Source organism: Lissotriton vulgaris, chromosome 7, assembly GCF_964263255.1.
Source record: "Lissotriton vulgaris chromosome 7, aLisVul1.2, whole genome shotgun sequence".
In the NCBI taxonomy this organism is placed as follows: domain Eukaryota; kingdom Metazoa; phylum Chordata; class Amphibia; order Caudata; family Salamandridae; genus Lissotriton; species Lissotriton vulgaris.
The window spans coordinates 682,142,575-682,169,285 of record NC_141695.1 but is presented as its reverse complement, the minus strand read 5'-3'; the positions used below and the strand labels follow the sequence as shown (position 1 = coordinate 682,169,285).

Here is a 26,711-nt window from a genome sequence, read left to right as displayed (position 1 = left end):
CTTTTTCCAGACACTGGGCACTTGTCCTTCCTTGAGGGAGAGATTGATTAGTGCACAAAAGCTTTGAGAAAGCAGGCTCCCTAAAGAAACGATCATCTTCACGGGTAGGAGATCATTTGGAGATCCTGATTTGATATTACTATACAGAGCTGTGATCTCAGACAGGCTGACTTCCGGAATGATTGTAAATCCTCTGCTTTCACGCTCTAGTTTCCTAAGGGAGGGGGGTCAACATTGTTTGTACAATTTGAAGTTTATAATATTTTCTGATAGATGGATTCGATTTTATTTTCGAAGAATGTGGAGATATCATCGCATAAAGTTTGTGTGAACTCATCAGGGCTTTCGCAGGCCACAGGTTTTACAAAAGATTGGAGAATTTTGTAAAGCTCTCTAGGTGAGTTCAAGGGCTTTAAAACTAAAACGACTATCGAATAAAATCCCCAAGTATGAGAAAGTCTGAACTTTTTCTAGACAGCCAACCATATATTTATATTTCTTTTTCTGCGTTTTCCCTACCTCCATAACATATGATTTGGCAAGATTGGCAGAGAGGTCTAGACCCTCCATGAAACGAACAAAGCCGTCTATCAGACACTGTAGGCCAAGAGGGGTCTGTGCTAAAAGTAGTGCGTCGTCTGCATATAGCAAGACAGGGACCCCTCTTGTTCCTATCCTAGGAGAGTCCACCCCCAAGTCTTTTAGCGCCACTTCCAGGCCGTTTATAAACAGGGTGAATAAGAAGGGTGCCAAAATGCAACCCTGTCTTACGCCCCTTGAACAAGGGAATTGATCTGTCATGCTCCACTCTTCATTGTATCTGACCCGGGCAAAGGTGTTCCAATGTAGTGTTCTTAAGATGTTGCTAAGACCTGGGGTTTACCCCAAGGTCCTCCAAAAGCTCGCACAATTTTCTACGGTTAACCCGGTCAAAGGCCGCCGTCAAATCCATGAAAGCCAAGTACACTGTCTCCTGGCTGGCGAATGTGTACTTGGCTGTCAATAGGTACAAGTTAAGGCATTGATCGGCCGTTGAGCGTCCTATCCTAAACCCATATTGTGTGTCAGAAATTATACGATTATCCTCCGCCCAATTCAATAGTCTATTCAGGATGGCCCTACCTAAAACCTTCACTGTCACATCGATAAGGGAGATCGGGCGATAGCACAATGGACTGTCCCTATTTCCCTTTCTAAAGATAGGCACAATCGTGGCTGAGGACCAGGAGGCCGGCATACCTGAACCTACTGCAGCATTGATGACCCTTGTCAATATCGGTGCCCATAAATGTACCTGGCTCAAAAAAAGGTCAGGGGGGACACCGTCAGGCCCTGGGGCCTTGTTCCTTGTCAGGGCCTCAATGCCTGCCTTTATTTCCCCCACCGAAAATGTTATTTGTTCCACCAATTGACCTCCACCCACAGCTGGTAAAAGTTCCTCACAAGGGTCAAGATTATATAGTCACTGAAGTTGGTTAGGTGCACAGCCAAAGTTTCTCAACAAGTTTTAAGAGACACGGTTTTAATTTGTGTTTTCCAAAGGTAGGGTGCTGCCTGCAGGTAACGTATCCGTCCGTGTTACGTTATTGTATAATTGTCAAAAGTGCATACATCAACTGTGAATGCATCCCTGATGTAGGGCACTCCATGGGTTCTATATAACAGACTCCTTTTCGTTCTGCTTGAATATTATCATTTATTTGCAGTTATCAAAAGTTCATGTGTGATATTTCACATCATATCAATTCCACCAGCTATACGTTTAAGCCATAAATATTATTATGAATCAGTCCATAACATTCCATTGGTTACTCCAATGCATTTCGGTCTACCTAGCCCTTTATCAAGGAGGTCTACGATTTAAGAAAATGAGATATAGCCAATTACTACATAAATACAAGTAAGCATACACATAATTGTTCATAGGTGACATATCATGCTCTTGTGTACGAGTGACCGGGGTGAATGAGACGTGTTTATAAAAGTGCTCGTGAAAAGTAACCGGCATGTGAGGGGCGGCGTGTGTTTAACGAAATGGAAAAAACTTACGTGACTGAATCTCAAAAAGCTCAATTGTAGCTATAACGAAAATAGAAAGGCGCTATCAGAACTCGGGAGAGTTTGACAAATGTGAATAATGGTGACATGGCAGCCACAAAAGCCGACTTACCGAGTATAAAAAGTGGGTTCTGCTACGCCTAGCGATCGGACCGATTTGCGGCTGTCGGCCGTGATGGGGGTAATGCGGTAGGGTTACCGTAGGTGTTGGAAAAGTGAATGATTCTGATTGGATCAACGGGGTTTCTCGTGTCTAACCAACATAAAAGTTGGACTAAACTCGCAGCCATCTTAGGAACGAAATAGTGCAAAAGTGACTTGTGTTTTTAATTAAGTTGTGATTTCAATAAAGTTATGTTGGCACAAATGTCACAATGTGTACAGTTAACATAATCGACATAATGAACGAAATAATAATGGTATCATAATACATAGAGGAATTATCTAACATACTCAAGGACCTGGAAACAAATATCAAAGAAATAGAAAAAAAACTACAAGACACTGTGACACCAGAGGATTGGTCTAACATCTTAGAAGATATAAAAACTCAACGAGACAAACACACTAAAGAGATTAACGAAAGAAAGATCCGTAAGTTCAGGAGAGATACCCTGGACTACAAGTTGGGAGAAGTCTACACCTGGGCGGAGGTGTACGCCCAGAGATGCAGGAACAAACCATACAGTCAGCAGACTGACACATCGTCATCTGGTAGCGAAACATCAAGCCGACCACCAAGAAAAACGGGTGCATCTACAACTGAGACACCAAGAGACGCCAGTGATAGACCCAGTACTAGTGATAACACTTTATCCACCTCTGTGCCTTTTTTAGAGGCTGGCCCAAACGACAGAGAAGACCCCGGAGGAGCCAAAGAAAAAGACTACGGATGGTGTCAGAAATGTTGATTACTAGGTGTTGCGTTTCTTGCCTTTTTCTGGATCGTACTCCTTGTGTTGGGAGGACCTTTTTCTAACATCCTATGAGATGAAATTATTGGAAAAAGGGACATCATTCATTCCTACCACAAGAACAAACTTGTTAGAATTGGAAGTCAGCACATTCAAATTCACACGTAAGTTACGACTACGTCACTTTTTTGATAATGTATTAACACCCAGCACTGACAAAAAAAACAGATCAACTGATGGGCTTAAGGCCCCTTAGCTCTTCTTTGGCTCCACGTAGCCACAAATGCATTGATACATTTGAAACACTGGTCAAACAAGACCTGATGAAATTGAATTTCAACAAAAAAATAACAAAAAACATTACCCAAAAGGATCAAGATACACTTAAAAAGATCGCTAACAACAAAGACATCAAGTGTATTAAAGTGGACAAAGGGGGGGCATTGGTGATCTTAAACACACAAATGTATCAACGAAAGATGTTTGAACACATCTCTGATCCAGAAACATATATGCAACTGGATAACAACCCAACTACGCAATATAAAGCTACACTTGATGAAATCCTCCCAAGAGCCCACACAGTAGGAACCATTGATGAAAGAACTTTAAAGTACCTACTGGTAGAACATCCTAGGAGTCCATCAATTCAGATGACACCAAAAATTCATAAATGTATCGAAGACCCTCCATTTTGACCGATAGTATCTACCAGGGGTTCCCTACACGAACCTGTAGGGAAATTCCTTGACAGGTACCTCCAGCCACTTGTGAAACAAATGAGAAGCTACGTGAAAGACACCACAGAATTTCTAATTAAACTATCCGAAGTCATCATACTGGAAGGAGAGAAGTTAATTCTGGGTACAGCTGATGTGAAAGCCCTATACACGTCCATCCCCCATGGAGGAGGGATCGACGCCATTGAAAAGGCCATCATGAACAGTGATATTGACACACCAATGCAGCAATTTCTAATGGAACTGATGTTGTTCACATTATATCACAGCTATTTTGAATATGAAAAAGTATGGTATATGCAACTATCAGGAATGTCCATGGGAAACAGCGAAGCACCTTCATACTCGAATATTTACATGAAGGAATTCGAGGAAACGCACATTTATGGCAATTCCACCTGGTCCGACAACCTTAAACTATATGTGAGATACATTGATGATTTATTTCTCATGTGGAAGGGAACAGAAGAGCATTTACGACAAGCATTAACTGAATTAAACACTCTAGATGATCGAACACAACATTACATTTCTAGATATACTCATTTCAAGAACCTCCACAAGTTTTTAAACTGACCTCTTCCGCAAAGCGACGGATCGCAATAACACTCTTCATTTTTCTAGCTTCCACCAGGGTTCCTTAAAACGTCATCTTCCATATTCTCAGATGCTTCGTGCCAAACGCATAGCATCAAACAGCGAAGTGGGGAAAATACGCATTAAAGAGATGGGCAAGAGATTTACAGAAAGGGGCTACCCTCAAGACATCATAACAGAAGCTGAAAACCGAGTATCTCTGATTTCAAGAGAACAAATGCTGAAAAGAACAGCTCAATTGAAAGACAACAGAATGGTACTGGTGTCGAAATTTTCAACCCTGAGCAACACGTACAAAAAAATAATCATGAAACACTGGCCCATACTGACGGCAGACCTGAATTCAAAAAGTTATTTACACGTCCCCCGATTTTTGCGTATACACACAATAATAACATTAAGGAGATATTGTCTAAAGAACAACCCAAACATGGAGAATCAAAAGTTACACGCCCACGCTTGAATTGTAACAGTTGTAATAATGTAATCAAAGGCAACACTATCGCCCACCCTATGAAGGGCCATAACATCAAACTCAATGTCAATGCTACATGTGATTCATCAAATTTAATATACTTATTAAAGTGCCCATGTGGGAAAATTTACATCGGTAAAACTGAAAGAAAAATAAAAACCCGATTAAATGAACATAAATCGAACATCCAAACCAGGAATGAGAAATCCAGTATCGCAGTACACTTTTTGGAACACAAGCACAAAATTGCGCAGTTGAAATATCTAGTTCTTGAAATAATTGAGAAACGCGAAGGTAAAGACAATAACAAGAGCTTGCTACAACGGGAGATATCCTTGATGTATCGTCTTCAAGCAATGAAGCCCTTTGGGCTTAATGACAGAACTGAATTTAGTTGTTTTCTTTAACCACCCCGCGGTGGCTTACTGAAGACCATGTCTTTAGTTGTGGCCTGTATTATAATACCATTATTATTTCGTTCATTATGTCGATTATGTTAACTGTACACATTGTGACATTTGTGCCAACATAACTTTATTGAAATCACAACTTTATTGAAAACACAAGTCACTTTTGCACTTTTTCCTTCCTAAGATGGCTGCGAGTTTAGTCCAACTTTTATGTTGGTTAGACACGAGATACCCCGTTGATCAGAATCATTCCCTTTTCCAACACCTACGATAACCCTACCGCATCACCCCCATCACGGCTGATAGCCGCACATCGGTCCGATCGCTAGGCGTAGCAGAACCCACTTTTTATACTCGGTAAGTCTGCTTTTGTGGCCTCCATGTCACCATTATTCCCATTTGTCAAACTCTCCCGAGTTCTTTCGTTATAGCTACCCTTGAGCTTTTTGAGATTCAGTCATGTAAGTTTTTTCCATTTCATTAAACACACGCCGCCCCTCACATGCCGGTTACTTTTCACAAGCACTTTTATAAACACGTCGCATTCACCCCGGTCACTCGTACACTTAGAGCATGACATCATGTCACCTATGAACAATTATGTGTATGCTTACTTTTATTTATGTAGTAATTGGCTATATCTCATTTTCTTAAATCGTAGACCTCCTTGATAAAGGGCTAGGTAGACCGAAATGCATTGGAGTAACCAATGGTATGTTATGGACTGATTCATAATAATGTTTATGGCTTAAACGTATAGCTGGTGGAATTGATATGATGTGAAATATCCCACATGAACTTTTGATAACTGCAAATAAATGATAATATTCAAGCAGAACGAAAAGGAGTCTGTTATATAGAACCCATGGAGTGCCCTACATCAGGGATGCATTCACAGTTGATGTGCACTTTTGACAATCAAGATTATATAGGCCATTAAAGTGTTCGTACCTTGACTCTGGCAAAATATAGTTTGCTAATTGGGATTATTGGTATCTTGAAAACATGGTTCATTAATGACCTTCCAGAACGCAGTCATATTTTTTGTTTCGACCGCTTCCCTCAAATTCTCCCACGCCTGATGCTGTAGGGAGATTTTGCATCTCTTTACTGCATCTTTATACAGTCTCCGGCATTTGGTCACCCTTAACTCATCCCTTGGGACTGTTTTTAGTGGGAGTTTCAATTCGTTCGCTGCACAAGAACAGTCATGATCAAACCATCTATGATCCTCTTTTATTTTATTAGTAGGTTTGGTCCTAAGTAGCCTGTCCGTATGCTTAGTGATTACTTCAAATGCCTTCATCAATTCAGCTACCTCCACCGTGGGGCTCCGGCATTTCCGAACATACTGCTGATTATCAGCCAATAAGGCTTTATAGAAGATATCCCCATCCACCTGGGTCCATCTGAGCCTCCTTCCTTGGAATGTGGCTAATAGTACACCATTCCCTCCCTTTCTTTCTTGCTGCTTCATTAAATGTTGGTCCCCCAGTGACAAAACTAAAGGATTATGGTCCCTAAAATGCTTAACTGAATCTCAAAACCCAAGATCCTCCTCTTTAACATATTAGCGACAAATATGAAATCAATAAGAGTCACATCATCTGCCTTTAAATGTTGGGTTGCCCACACAGTTCTGTCCTGGGTTAATCAAGTATATGGTATGTGTCAGATCATATGTACCCAAGACCTTGCTTAATTCGTTCCCCTTCTTGGTGTGCTCTAAGTGCGGGCCCCCTACCAATGGACAGGAAAACCAATCCTCCCTTCTAAGTTTTACATTTAGGCGTAAGTAACAGTTGAAATCGCCTTGCAACACCAACTGCTGTGCCCGTTCCCTCCAGGTCATTGAGTCTTGATGTTGGTTGACCCATTGAAACAGCGTTATAAAAATGAATAAAAGTTAACTTGAGGCCCCTACTAGACCATCTAAACCCCTGTAAATAGTCTGAGTCACATCCCAAGTCATCCCACTTCGCCTGAAGCCTCAGAACCACACATGTAATTAGACCGCCGTTTGCTCTGCCCGCCACACCCTTGTGTGCCGGCACAAAAAACATTTTATAACCCTCCAAAGCTAGAGTGGCACTATCAATTTCCCATGTCTCCTGCAGGCAAATTACCTGGAAATTCCTAATATACACTAGCCATTCTTGGTTGGATATTTTAGATGATAGGCCAGCTCTATTCCACGAAATGATCTGGATAAATCCCTGACTATGTGTGGCTGGGGTAACTAGTGTCGGGCTTCTAATCGGGCTGGGGCGAACGATGATTGCACTGTTAGCCCCTTCCCTGACCGGACCGCTGCAATCTCCTGTGGTGGATGATGGAAGGTGCACCTTATCCTGTGTCATTGCGCTCCAGCTAATACTTAAATTGAGAAAAGCAGCACCCCTTCTGTGGCCTTCCCCTATATTGCTTTTCCGTCAATCGATGTCATCTAAGACCAAGGCATTTCTAAGGGGAGTAAACCGGTTAGAGAGCTGAACATGCCGGCCCCCATGATTGCATCCTACTCTCTCTCCCATGGTTATCATTACTGGTTGCGCCCGACAAATCCCTATAGAAAACCCCCAGTGGTAGCATTCTAATCGTTGACCTCCCTTCATCCCAGCAAGAACTCTTACGCTGGATAAGGAGGTCATGTACCAACCCCCGGAACCTGAAGTTTACAATCACCGTGTCTCCCGGGAAGCACTTTCTATTGTGACCAATCCAGGACGCCCTTCTTGCCATTAATATATGCCTGTGGTCTGCTATTCTAAATGGTGTATTTTTGTTCAACCAATGTGCCTCCTTGTTAATTAATGTGTGTGGTTTCTTCTCTATTTCCGCTAAGGGCTGGAACCCCAGTCAAGACTATGGTATATGGGCAAGCTCCTGGTAACAGGTATAGGATCGGCATGTCAGCAGTACAACTGACAGAATCATCTTGAGCGGGCACAGTATCCTGATGCATAAGTCCTCTACCACCAGTGCCCCCTGTATTTTCCACGCCTGCATGCTGGGCCGAGATCTGAGTTGGAATGCCCTTCCTCCTGGCCCTGTTGTTACCCATGTCACCATTAACTAACGGTACATGTCCATCCCTAGGCCCCGCCAGTTGCTGTTCGGCTATCCCATCCCGGCTTTCCTTCTGCTGATCCCTCACTTCAGGAATACCCTCCTTTCTGACCGTTGTCAACAAAGCCCTGGGCGGGCTGGGAGCAACTAGTGCCCCCATGTTGTGTGTTCTAGCCACAGGTATTTGGTTGCTGTTCATTATAGTCAGCTGGGACACTTTCTCCTCAATGGCTCAATTTCTCCCCCCCTGTCCGTTCCCCCCATTTTCATTGTCGTCGCACTTTGGACACTGGGTTGTCCCAACAGGGTTGTCTGTATCCTTGGTCCTTGCCAGGTTTGGTGCCCCTTTCTGCTTGGGTTTACTATTGGCGGTGTGGCGCCCCATCCCTCGAGTGCGCTTTGCTATAGCCGAGGGACCATTTGGGGGGATAGCAGCCCTACTTGTCTCAGTTCTGTCGTTTTACATCCTCTTGGAGCGTGTAACAACCTCCCCCTCTTCCCTCGTTACAGTTTTGCCATTCTTAGGTGTCCTAGCCGATGCGCGGCCTCCCCCTAACTGATGTACCCTTCACACTGTTTCTAGGTCTGAGCCATAGTCCTCCACACTGTCGACTACAACTATCTCCAGCGCGGAAGGCAAGTCTTGTGGGGCCTCAGCTGTTTGGGCTACTTGTCCCCCCCCCTGTGATATTACCATAACGGTATGAGGGTCAATATCATTAACTAGAACAACTGGATTAACAAATTTGGTCGACCTGGCTGTAGCAAGACTCCCCTTTGAGGACCTCTTCTGTGACAGGGTAGAATCTAGTGACAGCCTCTTCTCAGCCAATTGGATCTCATGAATTAATAGAGATTCCTCCCTCACTAAAAAAGCGTCCAGTGTCCCCTTTGCGCTCCCCCCCACCTTATCATCCTTTGTTTTCCTCCTACTCATTCCACCTATCAATCAAAACAAAACAAGAGCTCGAGAAGCAGTCCCAGAGTCCCAGAACAAACCCAATGTCCCTACGGCAAACCAAACAGACCGGAACCTTCGGGGGGAACTAGGAATGGTCAGGTCACAGTCCTCCTCTGATCAGGCAGGGCGCGCAATTCAGTTTCTTGTGATGTTGGGGGGGGGGGGGGCAGCCTCCTCTGGCCCCGCCTCCTCTGGCCCCTGATGGGAGCGGTAGGGCAGCGCCGCCCTTGAGGGACTGTGGTGCCCTCTGGTGATGTCAGCACCCTGCGCCGGGTGTGGCCCCCTGGTAGCTGTAGTGCACTAAAGCCGTTTCCCTCATGGCTAGAAATGTCGGTGAAGCAGCGGGGTAGTGAACTCTCCCTTTCCCCAGATGTAGCAGCAAAATGGGGAGTAGAAGCAAGCTGGCAGTTCCCTTCACGGCAGGTCCGGTAGGTCAAACGTGTCAAGGAGCGTCCCTATCAGGCAGGGGAAGACTCAAGATGATTGCTGATATCCGCTAGGGCCCCAGAATTCAAAGTAGGAAGCACCGGGGGGGCGACAGGAATCCGAATCTGGCCCCCGGCACTCACCTCCCGTGGGCGTAGGATCGTCCAGTCACTCGACACCCAGGCCGGTCTGCACAGTTTACGCGTCCCTCACCAGTGGCCGCCGGAGCGCGTCTGCCCGATACACTGGACCGGCTGGGGTCCCACAAGCAATGCTACCTCCGGGAGCCGCAGAAACACCGTCAAATTAGCCCCAGGTATTCCACCAGGCCTCAGTCCACAGCCCACTGCAGAGAGCCATGCGACGTCACGGTCGATGCTCTGCCTCCTCAGCGACCCGGACGTCGAGACAAATTCTCGGGTCTCCGACCACCGATTCACTTCCCTCCTACGGCAGAAACGGCTGCCCTCTCTCTCTACTAAGTCAATACCTCCGAGTGTAAGTCTATATAAAGTGTGCTTACTATTCTTCTTAGCATAAAACCACTTAAAACCTTCAGCAAATGAACATTTCCTAGTCTGCGCTTTCAGATAAACTTTAAAGTGTGTCCCAGATAAGAGTGAGTGATCTTGCTACATACCTATATCAAGTTTTCTAGAACAATGACCCCAGTCAAATGCAATCAGCTAGCCAGCGGGATACCACTGGAGCTGTGCCACCAGGTAGTAATACTGTTGTACCTTGTATATGAAGACTCTGGTAGCCAGGTTGTAAGTTTCTAAAGTCTTCTTTATTAATCCATGTCTTGTAGGATCAGCCATGTAAGAACTCTTAACCCAGCTCTAGTGACTCCTATGCCAGCCTCACCAGGAGCAGCCTGCCTAGCTGCTCAGCCCATCTCCAACTGTCACCCACTGATCCACACAGTCACCCAGGCATTCCATTCATCACAGCACACCAACATTCCGTCACCATCTCTCACTCTGGCTAAGCAGCTAGGAGGACCTAGGCTGATTTACATATGAATGCAAACCTTAGAATATAACATTATCCCTTTCCTTTAAAATGAAAAACAAAACTAACAAATTTAAGGAATAATAAACGTATACACAAAAGGCGATAATGTTCACAACTAAGGGATGAAAATGAACTCAAAACATCACCAAAGAGAGAACAAAGCAAACAAGAAAAGATGGGCATAATAAGACATATTAAAAACATGCATCAAAATCCCCCATCCTCCCTTATGAAAATTGTTAAGATTCATTAGATATAAAGCATCAAACAATTGCAAATTTGGAAGGAAAAAACACTGTCAAGCAATATTACATTTCCAACTAGCAATGATCCCATTCTTTCCCAAAAACACAAAAGAAAAACGACAAACACCCGAGGCCAGAAACAGACAACAAGGGCGAACCAACACTACAAATACACGTGTACCACAATATGGACCACATAGAGGGTACACACAGTGAGGCGCAGGGTGACTTACACACAACGACATCTGAAGCGCAGGACGACTTACACAGGACAACATGTGAGGCGCAGGGCGACTTACACACAACAACATCTGAAGCGCAGGACGACTTACACAGGACAACATGTGAGGCGCAGGGCGACTTACACACATACAAACATATAAGACGTGCAGCGCAAGACGACTTGCCAACACAACACAAGAAGATGGGAACCACCCACCAAGACCAGAACCACCCTCAAAAGGGAATAAGATGTGAAGTCCACCCACCAGGAGACTAGGATGTCCCAAACTATACCATAGCGTAAAAAGTTGTTACATTACAAAATATGAAATTTTAGGTAATGCTAATAAACTTCCATCTACTAGAAAACATTAGACAGTCCCCTACGCCGGTGAGCAAACTCTTACCCGAGTTGCGCCAGGAAACAAACACCCCTGCGTAAGGGAACTAAATAGAGCACATGCCAAAAAATAATGATACACATAAAGCAAAACATGGCAGAGATAGTAACTAAAACTTGTATGATAGAAATGTAACATGTGACCGAGTTGTCACAGACAAATCCTCACCATGTTGAGTGTAAGAACACAAGCAACATCTTACTGTAAAAATCTAATACAGTTGTGTTAAATAACCTCCATGCAAAAGACAATTCACATGAAACATGGTGGCACCCACAGATGAGTCCTACGCTGTGTATTGTTCAGAGGTTTGAAGTACAGCTGTTTACATTCGAAAATAAGCAGCCTTGGCTCGCAGTGCGATGAGGTACACAGAAAATACTTTTGAAAGTTCCAGATACACGAATAATGGAGCGTAAGATGCACAAAAGTAAAATTAATGAAATGTTAATAGAAATGTAAAATACGAAAACGACCACTAGATGGCATTGTAATATAATATATCACCATAAGTTGCTTAGTTCATTCCGATGTGAAGGGAAATGTACGAGTCCTTTTCCAGAAGTCCAAATTCGATGTGGCATTGTTGGTATGAAGCAGACCACGAAGAAATAAATCTGTATAGCGACCCCACTTCCTTTTGTACCTTCAAATAGTGCTGGGACTCGTGGTTGGCATAACAATGTGAGAAAGATGTGCCATACAATCCAAAGATGGTTGCACGTACATGACGGTGAGCCGGATGGCTGGCAGTGCGTCTGTACATGCAGGCGTCCACAAGCAGGCCAGAACACAGTAGGAGCAGAGAGGATTCCAGAGGTGAGCTGGCGCGCGCAGAGTAAGACACGCGCATCACTTTCAAAGCTCCTCATGACTCATGCCTCCTTTTGAAAGGGTGTGCGTCAGTTTAACGGAACTATGCCCAATACCAAAGATGCCCAAATAAGAAAAGTCAATAAACCTTTGTACCGCGAAACCGGCATATTAGCTGAAAACGATGGCCTCATTGCTTCTCCTGCGTGTGTCTTTCTTTATTGAAAAATCAAGCTGTTGCTCATATGTGGCACATCTTTCAGAAATAAACATCTGAGTGCAGTATCTCCCCCCACAATTGAACAGTTGTGCACAGCAGGTATACAGATGACCGGAACCACCTTTGCTTGCCACAAGATTAATAAAAATACATCCTTAGTAAGTGAAACGTGTAAATGCGAACTACCATGAGTGCTGTGATTCGAAAGTGAACAACCCCAAGCACATTCTCGCTCTGTCAATGATATAGGCTCTCTCCATTTGAATTACCTTACATCTTCTCCATTTGAACAGAAACTGCAGCAGATTGTATATACCAGCAGATGCAGGGCAAACACAGTACTTGTACATCTCCATACATTTTAAGAGAACATCTTCAGTAGTGCTTCCCACGTGTCACCTTGACACCAATCTTGACAGAACCACACCGTACCTGTGTGGCACACATGAAATCATTCACAGCATTTAGACTTTAACCCACAGCTCCAGTGGTACATGTGAAATCCTTCACAGAGTTTAGTCTATAACTCTCATTTGAGCAGCCACTATTCCTTCACGCTGTAGATACATCAATACAGCAGATACTAAAGGAAGTGGTAGGGTGAATCTTAACTCATTCATACCCTAGCTTACAGACCATACCTGTGGTCACGTCCATGGAGCAAGTTCAGGCAGGACACAGGTTGGGGCCGTCCGATGACAGGACACTGGTGGGGCTGGCTTGCCTTTTACTCCATTCTGCTTCGTGTATTTTACAGTTTTTTCTTTGTAGTTGCGCTGGTTACAATGGTTTCTTTATAGTCTCTGGGTTTCTGTTAAATCTATATGCAGGCTTCGGTCCAGGTCCGCTCGTCGCCAAAAATATGTTGTACCTTGTACATGAAGACTCTGGTAGCCAGGTTGTAAGTTTCTAAAGTCTTCTTTATTAATCCATGTCTTGTAGGATCAGCCATGTAACAACTCTTAACCCAGCTCTAGTAACTCCTATGCTTGCCCCACCAGAAGCAGCCTGCCTAGCTGCTCAGCCCATCGTCAACTGTCACCACTCATCCACACAGTCACCCAGGCATTCCATTCATCCCAGGCACACCAACATTCCATCACCATCTCTTACTCTGGCTGAGCAGCTAGGAGGACCTAGGCTTGTTTACATATGAATGCAAACCTTAGAATATAACAAATACTCAAAATCCTGGGCGCCCAAACCTCCCCGCTTTGTTGGGAGCTGTAGCTTTGCCAGTGCCACCCTGCGTTGTCCACTGTCCCAAAGTAAATTGCCAAGCATAGTATGTAGTATGCGGAACGTGCTGCGGAGGACTTAAATCAATAGGTTGGCTACATAATAATGTAGCCTAGACAGCATGACTATTTTGGAAAGGGCGACCCGACCCTCTACCATCATAGGGAAAGAGCTCCAAAACAAGATTTGCGGTCTCAGGAAAGATATCACCCTCACCAAATTGGTACCTAATAAATTGCGGCTGGCGTAATACACATTAAAGCCCAAGTGTCTGAATGTGGAGGGCTCCCACCTATTAGTATAGTCTTGCAGTACAATGACATGTGCAAGGCAGGTGGGGTTGAGTTCGAACAGGCATGTGTTGGTCCAGTTTAACCGCCAACCTGATGTGGCCTTGAACAATTCCAGGACACACTCTGTGTCGGCCACTCCCTCGCACATGTCCTTAATATAAGACATTGTCCACGTAGAGGGAAACTGCATGTGTCTGTCCACCGATCTGCATGCCCCAAAACCTCCCCGACTAGTGGAGACAGTGTGCAAGGGTTTGATCACAAATGCAAACAGCAGCTAGAGCAGGCTGTCATGGCCTATCATGGCCTGTCCTGGGACCCACCATGAGGGCATTAGAAATTTTTCAGACAGTTTTCACTCTTGCAGTTGGCCCAGTGTAGAGGAGCTTAGTCAACCTGATCATTTGGTCTCCCGGCCCCCTCCTGCGTGGCGCTTTAAGTGTATATTCCCAATCCAGCATTGTAATTTAATTCTCCAGGTCCAAAACCAAGCAGGCTGAAAAGGGCCATAAGGCTGGGGTCTCATCCAGTAGTCTGTGCTACTTGTGGATATTAAGGGAGGTGGATCTACCAGAAATGAAACCGTTTTGCTTGGGGTGGACCAGCATGGGCATTACATCCAGCAACCTCATCATCAATAATTTTCTAAGGATCTTATAGTTCCTGCCCAACATGGCAAGTGGGCAATAGAAGTGACTTCGATTGAATCAAGCCCCAGTCTAAGAAGAGAAACCAAAAAAGGCTTCACATGTGGATCACAATAATTCTCCTGTGGCTAGGATGGATTGTACTCTTCTGCCATTTTCGGGGTCAATAAATCCTCGCAAGTTTATTAAAATTCTATTGGTAAGCCACCTAAACCTGGTGTTGAATGGGCCTGCGTATTTCTTACTCTGTTATTGGGCAGTTTAGGGTTTCACTGTGTTGGTAGGGTAATCAGATGGAGGAAGTAATCCGTTTATGGTTGTCGCGAGCGATCCATCGGACAATATAGGGCTCAGTAATGGGTACCAAATACTGTGTGTATCACATCTTGGGAGTACACTATTACGTCTGAAAGGCAGATGGCAGTTGTGGGTTGGTGATGGAATCTTGCTGAACTAAGCAGTTGATCAAGCGCCCAGATGTATCCCCTTCGGCATGCGCTTTTGCATGGTATGCCATAGTCTATATTGTGGAAGGATTCGATCAACAGCTGTGGAGCGTGCGTGCACCAAGCAGGTCCTCTCGAACTGGCTCATTCCCTACTTCAGGCACGTAAGAAATACTCGACATGGGTGATTTCCCAGTAGATTGTGCACCTCGGTCCACTGTTTAGAGCATTTCCCACTTGAAAAGACCGGTGGAGATCTGTGTTACTATTTTCTGCTGTGTAGTGGGTGATAGTTTTACGGAGGGCCTGGCGAAAGGCGTGGTCTTCTAGTGTGGTTGGTTGGAGCCTCCAGGTTGGGACAGGCGGTATATGTCTCCCCCAGTTAAATTGAAGGAGTAAGGGACTGTGTGCATAAAATACTGTATGCAGTGGTAACTACCATCTCTGTGGCAGGATGACACAGGAGGCAACCAACCCGGAAGAGGGGGTTGCATGGGGGAGAATAAAATGAGTATTCTCTAGTATTGGCTGCAAGCCCTCCAACTGAAGTGACTGTGTCAATAATTGTTGGAAGCGTTAGATGTAAGTGTTTATGGTAGTGGTGGGTGGGACCAATCAAGCATTGTGTCTAGAACAAATCTCTAGAATCCTCCTTGATTACCCAAGAGGTGGGACAAGCTTACCAGTTGTACTCTTCAGATACAACATTAGCTGTAGTTGGTCTGTGTTCGGTGAGGACACACTGCCCAGTAATATCGCCATGCCATCTAGGATCCTTTTCACAAACACTTAATGACCGTCTGCATTTAAAAGGGGACTATAGGTTCAATCCTGACTATTGCCCCCTTGCATAACCTGAATGGGTTGTGCAATTAAAAAGACCCCACCAGCGCTTCTGGAGCCGGCGATCTTCCCCCTTGTCAATGTGAGTTTCCTGTAGTTAGGCTATTTGTGCCTTTCTACGCTTGAGGTATGCATGTATGGCATACCGTTTCCTGGTGGTGCCCGTGCCCCGGACCTTCCATGTTATGAATGTTATTCTAGCCATAGCATGTGGTAGTGTGTTATAGTGGGAGGTCTTGGGATTCAAGACCCATTTTGATGCACCTGGGTCCCTTTGACGCACCTAGGTCCCTTTGAAGCACCCAGGTCCCTTTGACGCCCCCAACTGTTAAATGATGATCAGGCTTACAAGAACAAACACTTCCCCCCACACCCCCAAGTCGGCAGAGCAACATTTGACCATCCAAACTATAAAACTGTAAAGTTGCAGCCACAATTTGTGGCGCATCAATTTCTAAGGGTCTTGCAGGTGAGGGGGTAGCTATTGGCGTGGTCTCTGCTGTGTGAAACATGGCAGCATGGTCATGCCTACTAGCGGGAGAGATGTGCTAGCGGTCTAAGGGATTATTGTCCACTATTAAATGTGAGCTAGTAGTGAGCCCCTCCCGTATGTTACAGGCCAGAGTCATAAAGGGCGAAGCAAAGTATATCATGCCATGGCGTGGGGCAGTGCCCAGCATCTGCCACCCGGGAAGGAAAGGTGGGGGGCACTGGCAGACCCGATGCTTAAATTATGTCCTAAGCAGTTTGGGGCCAGAAATATCATTACATGTGCATTTTTTATTGTGATTTGACCTGCCCACCTGGCAGCGTCTTGTATTACTTCTTTGTCTCTGTAGTTTAGTATTTTGGCTATTATCGGTCTAGGAGGACCCCCCCAGTGGATGACAGAGGGAAGCTACCTAATGCACCCGTTCGACAATAAAGTGGGGAGAGAGGTTGTTGGGTGCCACTGGTTGAGATCCAATTTTCTACAAAAGCAGTGGGACTGGCACCCTCTACACTTTTAGGGAATCCCACAATGCGAACATTTTTTATGCTCCCCTCCTTATCTTCAACCTGGTTTTCAAGATATTGGATCTCGTCCATAAGATTGGCGATCTGGTTGCTAGGGTCGGCGTCTTGGGCTGGTGATCATGAATGTCTGATTCCATGATTTTAACTTGGTCAGAAAGTCAGAGCATAACTGGGAAACAAAGTGGACGGTCAGAACATTTTCTCTGATCATCTCGAAGAAACCCCAATTCAATCACCACTGTGTCCACTTTGTTTTACAGTTCCGATCTGGTGCTTTCTATCGCACAAATGATCAAGTCTGTGTTCTGACAGGTGCTCCGACATGGGCTCTATCATCACAGGGAAGTCGACTGGGTTGCCAGAGGACGACCCCAGACTGCTGCGCACCTTCAACCGGATCTCCACTCCCAAGGGCAGTCCTGCTGATCTTGTTTTTCCCCCATCAGTCTCACCCCTTCCATGCCCCCCAGGGGCCTTCAATCTCAGGTCGCTGATCTGGGGCCCACACGCCTCCCAGGCGTCCTACCTCTGCGGTAGCAAGTTTGTGTCTAACGGATTGCGGCAAAGTAGGCCCCCAGTGCCAGAGGAGGTAGGGAGGCCAAAGCCTTTAGGGAACCTCCCTATATTAGTCTGCCCAAAACTCACCGCCTGGGCAGGGACAGTGTCCAGTGATCTGGGGTGACTGACTGCTGTGCGGCTCTGCTGCAAATGCTGATACGCAGCAAGCTAGGGAGGTCCCACCATGCTTGGTGAGCAATTCAGTCCTTGCACCTCTCAGTCCTACTCTTTCCTCCGCACCGCCCAGGACCCCAGGTGACGCATAGCTCTCTGTGGGTGGGGTAGAAGAACAGGGGCTGCCTACGCTGCACCCCCATAGGTTCAAAGCACCACTCACCACCTTTGCCTTGAGGTGCGTGAGTTTTTCGGCATCCGACACAGCAGGCCATGGCCCAGTAACCCTCTTCAATTTTCGTCCAGTTCCCCACGGGTGGTGTGGGGCATCCGATGCATCCATGACCCCTCCAGGTGTCCCCAGGCTGGGCGTCAGTCCAGAGGCGGTCAATGCCTTGTGGGTGATGCAAAATGAAAGGTCCTTGACCGGGAGCTCTAAGTCACCATCTTGCGCATCTTGGCCACGCTCGCAACCTGCAGTTCTTTACACCAACTATGTTCATCTGTATGTTATACCTTTTCTGATGAGTCCTCATTATTGGGTTATTGTAAAAAGGAACCCATTAGTAACATTCAGCGTTGGCTCCAAGATGGGAAGTGGATCAATACATGAATAAGAGTGTCCGTGTTGGAGTTATATGACTGACACAGCCTCTACAGATTTTGTGTGTTACACCAAGGGGCCTCCAGTCTGTAGAAAATACATTGCCCTAAAACAGAAAAGCATATAAATACATAATTCCACAGGGTTTAGTTTTTCCTTACAGTACTATTGGCGGGTTCTATAATTAAAGATAAGCAGTGAATATAAATGCTTATTTTACAAACAAATTGCACTTTTCTTGAACATTTTAAGACTCGCCAATAGCAAGTTTAATAAATTGCCAACTATATTATGTTATGTTAACTTTACTTATCTTGGATGTATGCCAAAACATTTTGATGGTGCTTGATAACGTCAGGATAACATCACCCAACATCGTTGATAAAGGTAGATCACTAGACAGTATATAGTCAAATCGTTAGGAGTTTCCTAAAGTTCAGAAGCAAGCATTCAAGTTGAAAAGGTAGAGAAATCCAAATCTTCACCGAGCCAGAAGAAACTAATTAAAGGTAAAATTGTGAAGAACAGTGCCTCTACCATTCATGATAGCATCACTAGTTTTTCGTTAAAAAAAGTAATTAAATCCTATTTAGGTAAAACATATGTCAGAGTCATACAAGTACCAGTTTTATATCATTTGCTTTGAATATTAATCATACTTTTGTTTGATACCTTTTCTGTATCTTCTAAAATACAAACAGTAAACCAGGCTTTTTTTCCTTACAGAATTGAAACCATGGGTCAGACTGATAAGAGAGACAGCATTGGCGTTTGTGTAGAGCAGCTGATTGGATATGAATCTTTACAGCGGGACAAGGCAGTGTGCATTAGTACAAATGGTAAGGAAATTCAGGTTAATTTGACTGCACAGTACGCACCACTTTAGGATACACTTTTACTATAAGAACATTTCCATAAATTAAAAGTTGTCCATAGTTGGGCTAGGGGGCTGGATCCATATCTGATTTTCCTGACAACCTTATGTAAATTATTTCGGTATAGATTAAATTGACATGAATATCTTGAAAATCTGTTGTGCATCAGATAACCCAGCCATAGCCGAAGTGGCGAAGGGTTACATGTGAACAGCAGTTGAACACGGGTCAGTCGGTCCTAAGAGCTGCTTGAAAATATCCATGAGCACTGAGAAAAGTAGAACCACGCTGAGTGACCAATTGGCAACCACACACTTGGCTACAAAAATCTTTAATTTCAGTGGATGTTGCTATTATTATTAGTGACTCACTAATTCATTTATGTGTGATGTCTGAAGTTGTTTTACACCTACATAATGTATTTTACTAAAGTGGAATGATGGTGGGCATACATACTCGCAGGCTTGAAAATTATGCTAGCAGATTTGTTACTCTTGGGTATTTGATATTAAAGGGTAAGCTAAATCAACTCATTATTCATTCTACTTTTGCTAGAGTTTTCTTATGGACACAATTGTCATTTTAAAAAGTGACCTTTGATGTTCAATCAATAATCTATAAAGCGCCGCAAATCACACACTTGAGTTTCGAGGTGCTGGAGAAGTATTATCTGCTGCATGGTGGTGTGATCATTCGAACAAACAGGTCTTGAGTTGCTTCCTGAAAAGATGGAGCAAAGGTGCGATCCTGAGGTGCAGGGAGAGGACATTCCATACCTTGGCTGCCAGGTGCAAGAAGGAGCGTCCGCAACTGTTGATTCGGCAGATCCGAGGGGTGTCTGCGAGGGAGAGGGAGACGAATCTGAGGTCTCTGGTCAGTTAGTGGAAATGCAGGCATTTGTTGATGTATGCAGGACCTTTGTTGTGCAGAGCCTTGTAGGCATGGGACAGCATCTTGAACTGCCATCTCTTCTGAATCGGGAGCCAGTGAAGTTTCTTGAGATTGGGTATGATGTGAGTCCTTCTAGAGAGTTTGGGGATGAGTCTTGCTCCTGAGTCTTGTAATGTCTGAAGTTTCTCCATAGGGGTGCTGTGCGGCCTACGTAGAGTGTGTTTTCTTAGTCCAGTCCGTTTGTGATGAGGGCCTGCGGGGCAGTTCTTCTGGTGTCAGCTGGGAAGGGTATGGAAGCAGGTGGAAGAAACTGTGTTGATCTATTTCTTCATGGATAGCTTGCTATCCAAAATGATGCCGAGGTGGCGGGCTTGGTCTGTCAGGGTGAGCCAAGTTCCGCAGGCCACCATGCGTTGCTCAATGGCGAGGTGTTGTTCCCAAAGATGAGGGCTTCCTATGTTGTTCATGTTGAGTTTGAGACAGTTCTTCATCCAGTCTGTGATGTTCCTCAATCATTTATGGAAGTTTGCTTTGGTGGTGGAGGGACCCTCTGACTGTGAGAGCATGAGCTGGGTGTCATTGGCATAGGAGATGATGTGGAGTCTTTGTGATCTGACGATGTCAGCCAGGGGGGTGGGGGTGTATGCGTTGAAGAGGGTGGGGCTGAGGGATGTACCTTGGGGTACTCCGCAGATGATCCTCTTGGGCTCTGAAGTGAAAGGTGGAAGACGGATCCTCTCGGTTCTGCCAGTGAGGTACGAGGTGATCTACCCGAAGGTGTCTCCCTGGATCCCTATGTGGTGAAGTTTGTTGAATGAATGAATGAATGAAAATGAATGAATGAAAATGGATTTATACAGCGCGATTGCTGCCCTGGGGCGTCCAAGCGCTAGAGGAACCAGATGGGGGTGTAATGAGGATAGCAGAACTGGGAGGAGGGGGGAGGGACTGAATTGTTAGATCAGGATGTGGTGGGAGACAGTGTCGAATGTGGTGGACAGGTCTAGGTGGATTGGGGCAGCCATTTCTCCTCAGGCAGGAAGGGCTCTGATGTTGTTGGTTGCTACGATCAGGGCTGTCTCAGTGCTGTGGTTAGCTCTAAATCTGGATGTAGCGGGGTCCATGAGGTTGTGGTCTTTTAGGTGTTAGGTGACACATAGTTTCTGGGAGGGAATTATGTTCTCTGTGGCTGTGGAACTGGAGAACTCCTTCGCAATTTGTCCTGGCTTCAGTGCTGTCTTCCAGGGCTTTCTTTTTGCTTTCTTTCAAGCAGCCGTGGTATTTGTTGAGTGCGGTCCTGAAGGCAGTAGGGTTACATTTATTTGCTAATGCGCCACTTATTTTTCAGTTGTCTACAGTTGCATTTGGAGGAGTGCAGTTCCTTGGCGAACCAGCTAGCTTTTTTGAGCGATGGTGTCGGCGCAGTCCGTGATCCACTGAGAGAAGTTTTTTTCTGCTTGTTCTGGGTCATGTGGAGTCTGGAATGTGGGAGTGGAGAGTGTCTTTTGATACCTGTTTGCAGAATCTGCGCGTGGATCTGGGGGGGTTGAGTAGACAGTGTTGGAGTGGGTGGGTGGGTCAGGCGACAGTGAAGTGGACGCTGTAGTGGTCAGTCCAGGTGAGTTGAGTGGCGTGGTTATATCTGACTCGGTCACTGGAGGTGAAGATGGGGTTGAGCATGTGCCCTGCGATGTCGAGTGGGGTCGTAGACCATCTCCTTGAGGCCGATGTTGCTCATGCTTTCCAGGAGGTCAGTGGTGTTGACGTCAGTGGGGTCGTCAAAGTGAAAATTGAGGGCCCCAAGGAAGATGAAGATGTAGTGCTCCGAATCGATTGCATTTGGGGCGTTAGTATCCCGGATTTTGAGGCAGAAGCTAGGGTGGAGTCCTGGAGGTCCATAGGCAAGAGTGCTTCTGGTGGTGGTTTTTCCGTGTGTGTTGAGTTGTAAGTTGACCTGTTCCATAATTGGGGTCGGGCAGTCTGGGGAAATAGTGACTGTGCTTTGAATATGATGCGAGTTGTGTTGTGCTGGTTTCTGTCGGAGTGACGAATGCAACCATGTTTGCTGTGTCCCTGGTGTTTTTGATGGCTGAAGGTGAGACGGCCTTGTCTTCAGGATAACTGTCCTTTGCTTGTACGTTTGAGATGTATGGCAGCACTGGGTGTGGTGTGTCTCAGGTCCAGGGCTCTGAGGTCTGCGGAGTTGTAACTTTGTGGGGAGGAAAATCCAGGCATTCTGGCTCTGAGCGCTGTCCAGTTGCGGATGGGCGCAAGCAGGCTTGCCTTTAGTACGGCCGCCATAAGTAGGCCTGGGAGGTGGGAGGGGTCGTCAGGGAGGTGGGAGGGCAGGAGCAGCAAAAGCGGGAGAAACAGCATCTGCAATGCGAAAAAAATACTTTTAAATAGCTGCTTAAACAACTGAAATAAAACGGATCAGAAATGAAGGTAGAAAATAGAACAACACTGCCAAAGCACAGAAACAATGACCGGCAACACAACAAAACACTGTAATCCCCAGAGCGAGATTGGACCGGGTGCTCTGGGGCGCAGGACCTCCGTCAGGGAGCTGGGCAGATAATACTGGTCACCCCCTGTGTGATTTGGGTGCTTCATTGGATCCAACCTCGGGAAGAGACTACAAAATGTCTGACCTGCCAATAATGCTGACTCGAGTGAGCACATACATAGATGGGAGAACATACACAAGTTGGCTTGAATTCAGAGTGAGTGATTCGAAAGCAATGAGTGAGTGAGAACCTTGCATTCTTGCCATCAGACTGTGGCAGGTGCAAAGTGAAGCTTGCACCCCTCAGACAGAACACCATCGTGACTTTTAGTGGCCTTAAGCACAATTTAGTGATACACATATTGCAGTGTCTCTTCAGCTCTAATTCTTTCCAGTAGTCACTTATATCTACCTCCTAATATCGATGTGGCACCTACCATATTGTATGGTTGTGTCTGTTATCTGCTCCCACTGCTACGGTGTTCAGTGACAGTCCTCATTTCCTGCTTGTTTTCCTCCTTCCCTTTTGTGTTAGTTCCTTCTAATGAGTAAGTCCTCTTTAATCCTTGAGCATTGAGGGTTAACTTAGTGAAGCGATACATTCCCTTTGTATGTAAATAATGCCTCTTTTCCATCCTTAGATGTGTGGCTGTACAGCTCTTCTCAAGAGAAAGTTGATTGCATTTTAGCCATAATCTAATTGTAAAAGAGGTCACCTCAATAAAATTGTTTGTTTTGTCATAGGTGCAGTTTTTGTGAATGGGAAAGAGATGACTAACCAGCTGCCGGCTGTTTCTTCCGGATCCACTGTCACCTTTGATATGGAATTGGTGAATTTAGGTCCTTCCAACAATAATGAAGGCGGAAACTTTAAACTCCGTGTAACGATTAGCTCCAACAACCGGGAAGTTGTATTTGATTGGGTGCTGGATCAGCCATGCGACTCTCTTTATTTTGGATGCTCGTTCTCAAATCCTGGTTGGAAAGTCCTAGTATTTTAGTCAACGGGATAGTCTGGTTATAAAATGAATAACGTGTCATAATGTTTTATACTATTCCCTCAAAGAAAATATGTTCAAGTTGAGGAAAAGTGACAAAACTTGTGGAATAATTGAAAATTTCAAACGTTGAGTTACAAATTCAGGAGAAGAGTTCAAAACTAATTGAATTGCAATGTCATTGTGATCTATGGCATTTTAATATTACCTATTTTGAAACAATGTAAATGGCTCAACTTTGTTATATTGAAGTTCACTTATTGTTCCACACAAATGTCCAAGCCTACAGGGAGACAGTCAAGCAAAGGTTTTCAACAATCTTCCGAACAGACTATTGTCATGCCTCTATTGTGTGCAGGCTTATCGCTTATCCACATTCACCTGCAGCATCCCTCCGTTGCCCGCTGCAAAATATGGACTTGTTTACATAAGATGTTTCGAGTATTGTACTTTTCAAAAATAGTGTTTGATGTCATCAGTGTTCCATTCCATGCTTCTGTATTGTTCTTTGTTGTGAGTATCCCAACCTGTCAACGGCTTATAAATAATCCAGCTGATAAAATAGTGAGCAACAAACATCCCAAAGTAGTTCCTTCTCCTCCAGTTTATCTGGCAGCTATCCATAGGCAGCAATGAAAATTCCATCCTTTTTTGGGAGGGTTCTGGGAAATGCTGATGTAGAAAACTTAAAATTTAGTATCCCTTATGAGACCACACATTTACTTTCTAAATGTAGTGGCGATGTTGCAGATGCTACATAAGGTGCCCAAGTGAAGCTTATCCTGCATTCCTTTTCTGGCCTCTCTCCTTAAAGAATCTCTAGTGAATGCTATGTTTGGTATAGAATTGTGTTCATACATCAGACAACGTTATGGGTTTGTTAGTGTTGATATCCCTTAAAAGGTAGAAAAGTACCTACGAGCGCCCACAAACGTGCTCCTAACATCAAAGTTATGATTTTATAAATTGCACCATGTTGAAATTTCTGTATACGCCAAATGCAGTTTGCAAGTAATTTACCCTTGCATTGCTTTTCCCTCCCAAACAGGATTTGACTAGACAGAACATTGTGCAAATCTGGCCTTCTATACATTGCTTTAAACTGGGCATGACTTTCCATATCCAAGACAGGCAATGGTCTTCAAACTAATATGATGTAGCTGAGATAGAGGTTAAAGGTTCCCAGGTAAAGAAGGGGTCAAGGGCCACATTTGTTCACCAGGAGGAAAATAATATATAATTTGTATTCCAGGACTCCTGCTAGATTCATATTCGGAGCTAGCTAGTCTAGTTTACCAAATGTTTTAGTAAAAGGAAATATCCATTTCAGTGCCATCTAAATGCCAAATTATTGATGGACATCTGTGACTGTACAAATCAACATGAAATGTGCCCTCAAACTTTTACTGCTCAACTGTATCAAAGGATGTGATTTCAACAACCGCTATCGAAGAAGCTAAATCTATTAATGAATGCTTGAAATCTAGGGACAGTTCAAAGATGAATGACCTCGAAATAACTGTATGATCTCCCAAAACACCATTGGGGTTGAAAATGTCATTGACGGAGAACTCTTTGCCAGTTATGTGGCACAGGGAGAGGACAAGTGAACCTGATTTAGTTTGGGCAGTAGATTTCCAGGATCTGCCAGTGTGGCAGGGGAAATCCGCTTTATTCAGAGATCGTCACCAGGCCAGAAGAGCTTTTTCCAAACTATGGCTGTATTAAACATAGTAAAGCCAGTTAGTTGAGGAAGAACTCCAGTGGAAATGTTACCAATTCACGTGTTGCATGGTGAGATTTAGACATCGAAATCTGGGCACTGGAAATATAGCACCAAATGTAGGGGTATATTGTTTGAGTCCATATAATCTCCCTAGCGGGATTGGGATGTTTTCCAGCATTTTAGGGACAGTACACACTTTAAGTGAAAGTCTGCTACCTTGTCTATGGCAGTATTTCACAGAGGTAACTCCAACAAGCATGATAGTGGACCAGCCACTCTTAATTGGGTGATTGATCTGCCACTTTAGATTGGAGAATTACCGCTGCACGATGGCTGAACAGTGCCTGAGCCAGGGGAGTCCATTCTGCCAGGGTGTCCGCTATGTACGGGACGCTTCACACTGCATTCACACCACTGGAGGCAGCATGTCCAGTCTCATGGTTGTTTAATGTTACTGCCCTCTTCTCCATCAGTCAAAAGACTGGTCGTTGTCCACTACTGGACTGGCTGAACTACTGAATTATGATTAAAAGGATCAGTATGAAGGAGCAAACATTGGCTGACAACAATGAATACGTCAGGGTAAGTACAGAGGTTAGATACCATTTAAAGAGGGTGGTCCTAACTCACCTCGAACCCCTGATAACATTGCAGCCCACTCTGCTCTCCCTTCTACAATAACCACACTTTACAGAAAGCGTTTTCATTCTTTTCCTGCTTATTTACCCCCCTACCTGCTTCCAAGTTGGTAAAAGGGTTTACAGCTTGTAAAGTTAAATGAAATTGGACAGTTCAAGGGGTCTCACATCGTAAGTACACTGAAAGGAAACGGCATGCTACATGCATCTCATCTTTTACCAAATTGCCCAGAGTGTCTTGCTAGGAGATTTCTGTGCTGATCGCTAATGGGAAACTTGCACTCAAATTCCAAATATGTCCTCCATATTACGAAGTTCCTTTGAGTTATGATGGAAGTTCTTTCGCTGTGCAGACTTCTATGGTGAGATTGGAACCAACACCATTAAACTCAAAACTCGGCGTTTTGACTTGTATCCCTGACTGCCCCGTTAAAGGAGGTTTTTTTGCCTCCAAGCTTTTTTACAAACGGTTTGAGGTTTCCTCTCGAGAGAAAAGGTGTCTGCTGCACTCTAGAAATTGCAGCAAATATAAGCAGACTAAGGAGGATGGTCATATTTGCAGTGTTTGCTACAATAAGCCCAACTAATATTCATCAAGTAATTACCTTTTATCATTGGGTAAAGTCGGATAATTTGCAATTGTTGCTGTAGTTAGTGGCAAAAGGACAAGCTGCTCCAACAGTAGACCTATTTAAAGTGGGTGGGCTAACTATGGCGGGCTTTGGTGACTTCTATTTTCACCTTATGT

The 26,711-nt window shown here is 44.8% G+C and overlaps 1 protein-coding gene across 1 annotated transcript in view; it reads left to right on the top strand.

Moving 5' to 3' along the window:
* The window catches only part of CRLF3 (cytokine receptor like factor 3), a 281,392-nt gene extending 255,010 nt beyond the window's left edge, over positions 1–26,382 (top strand). Inside the window, exons 7-8 of the mRNA XM_086930883.1 lie at positions 19,056–19,168; positions 23,346–26,382. Coding sequence (XP_086787009.1) covers positions 19,056–19,168; positions 23,346–23,602 — 370 coding nt within the window. The 3' untranslated portion in view covers positions 23,603–26,382. The remainder of the gene's footprint in view (positions 1–19,055; positions 19,169–23,345) is intronic.
* The last annotated feature ends 329 nt before the right edge of the window (positions 26,383–26,711 follow it).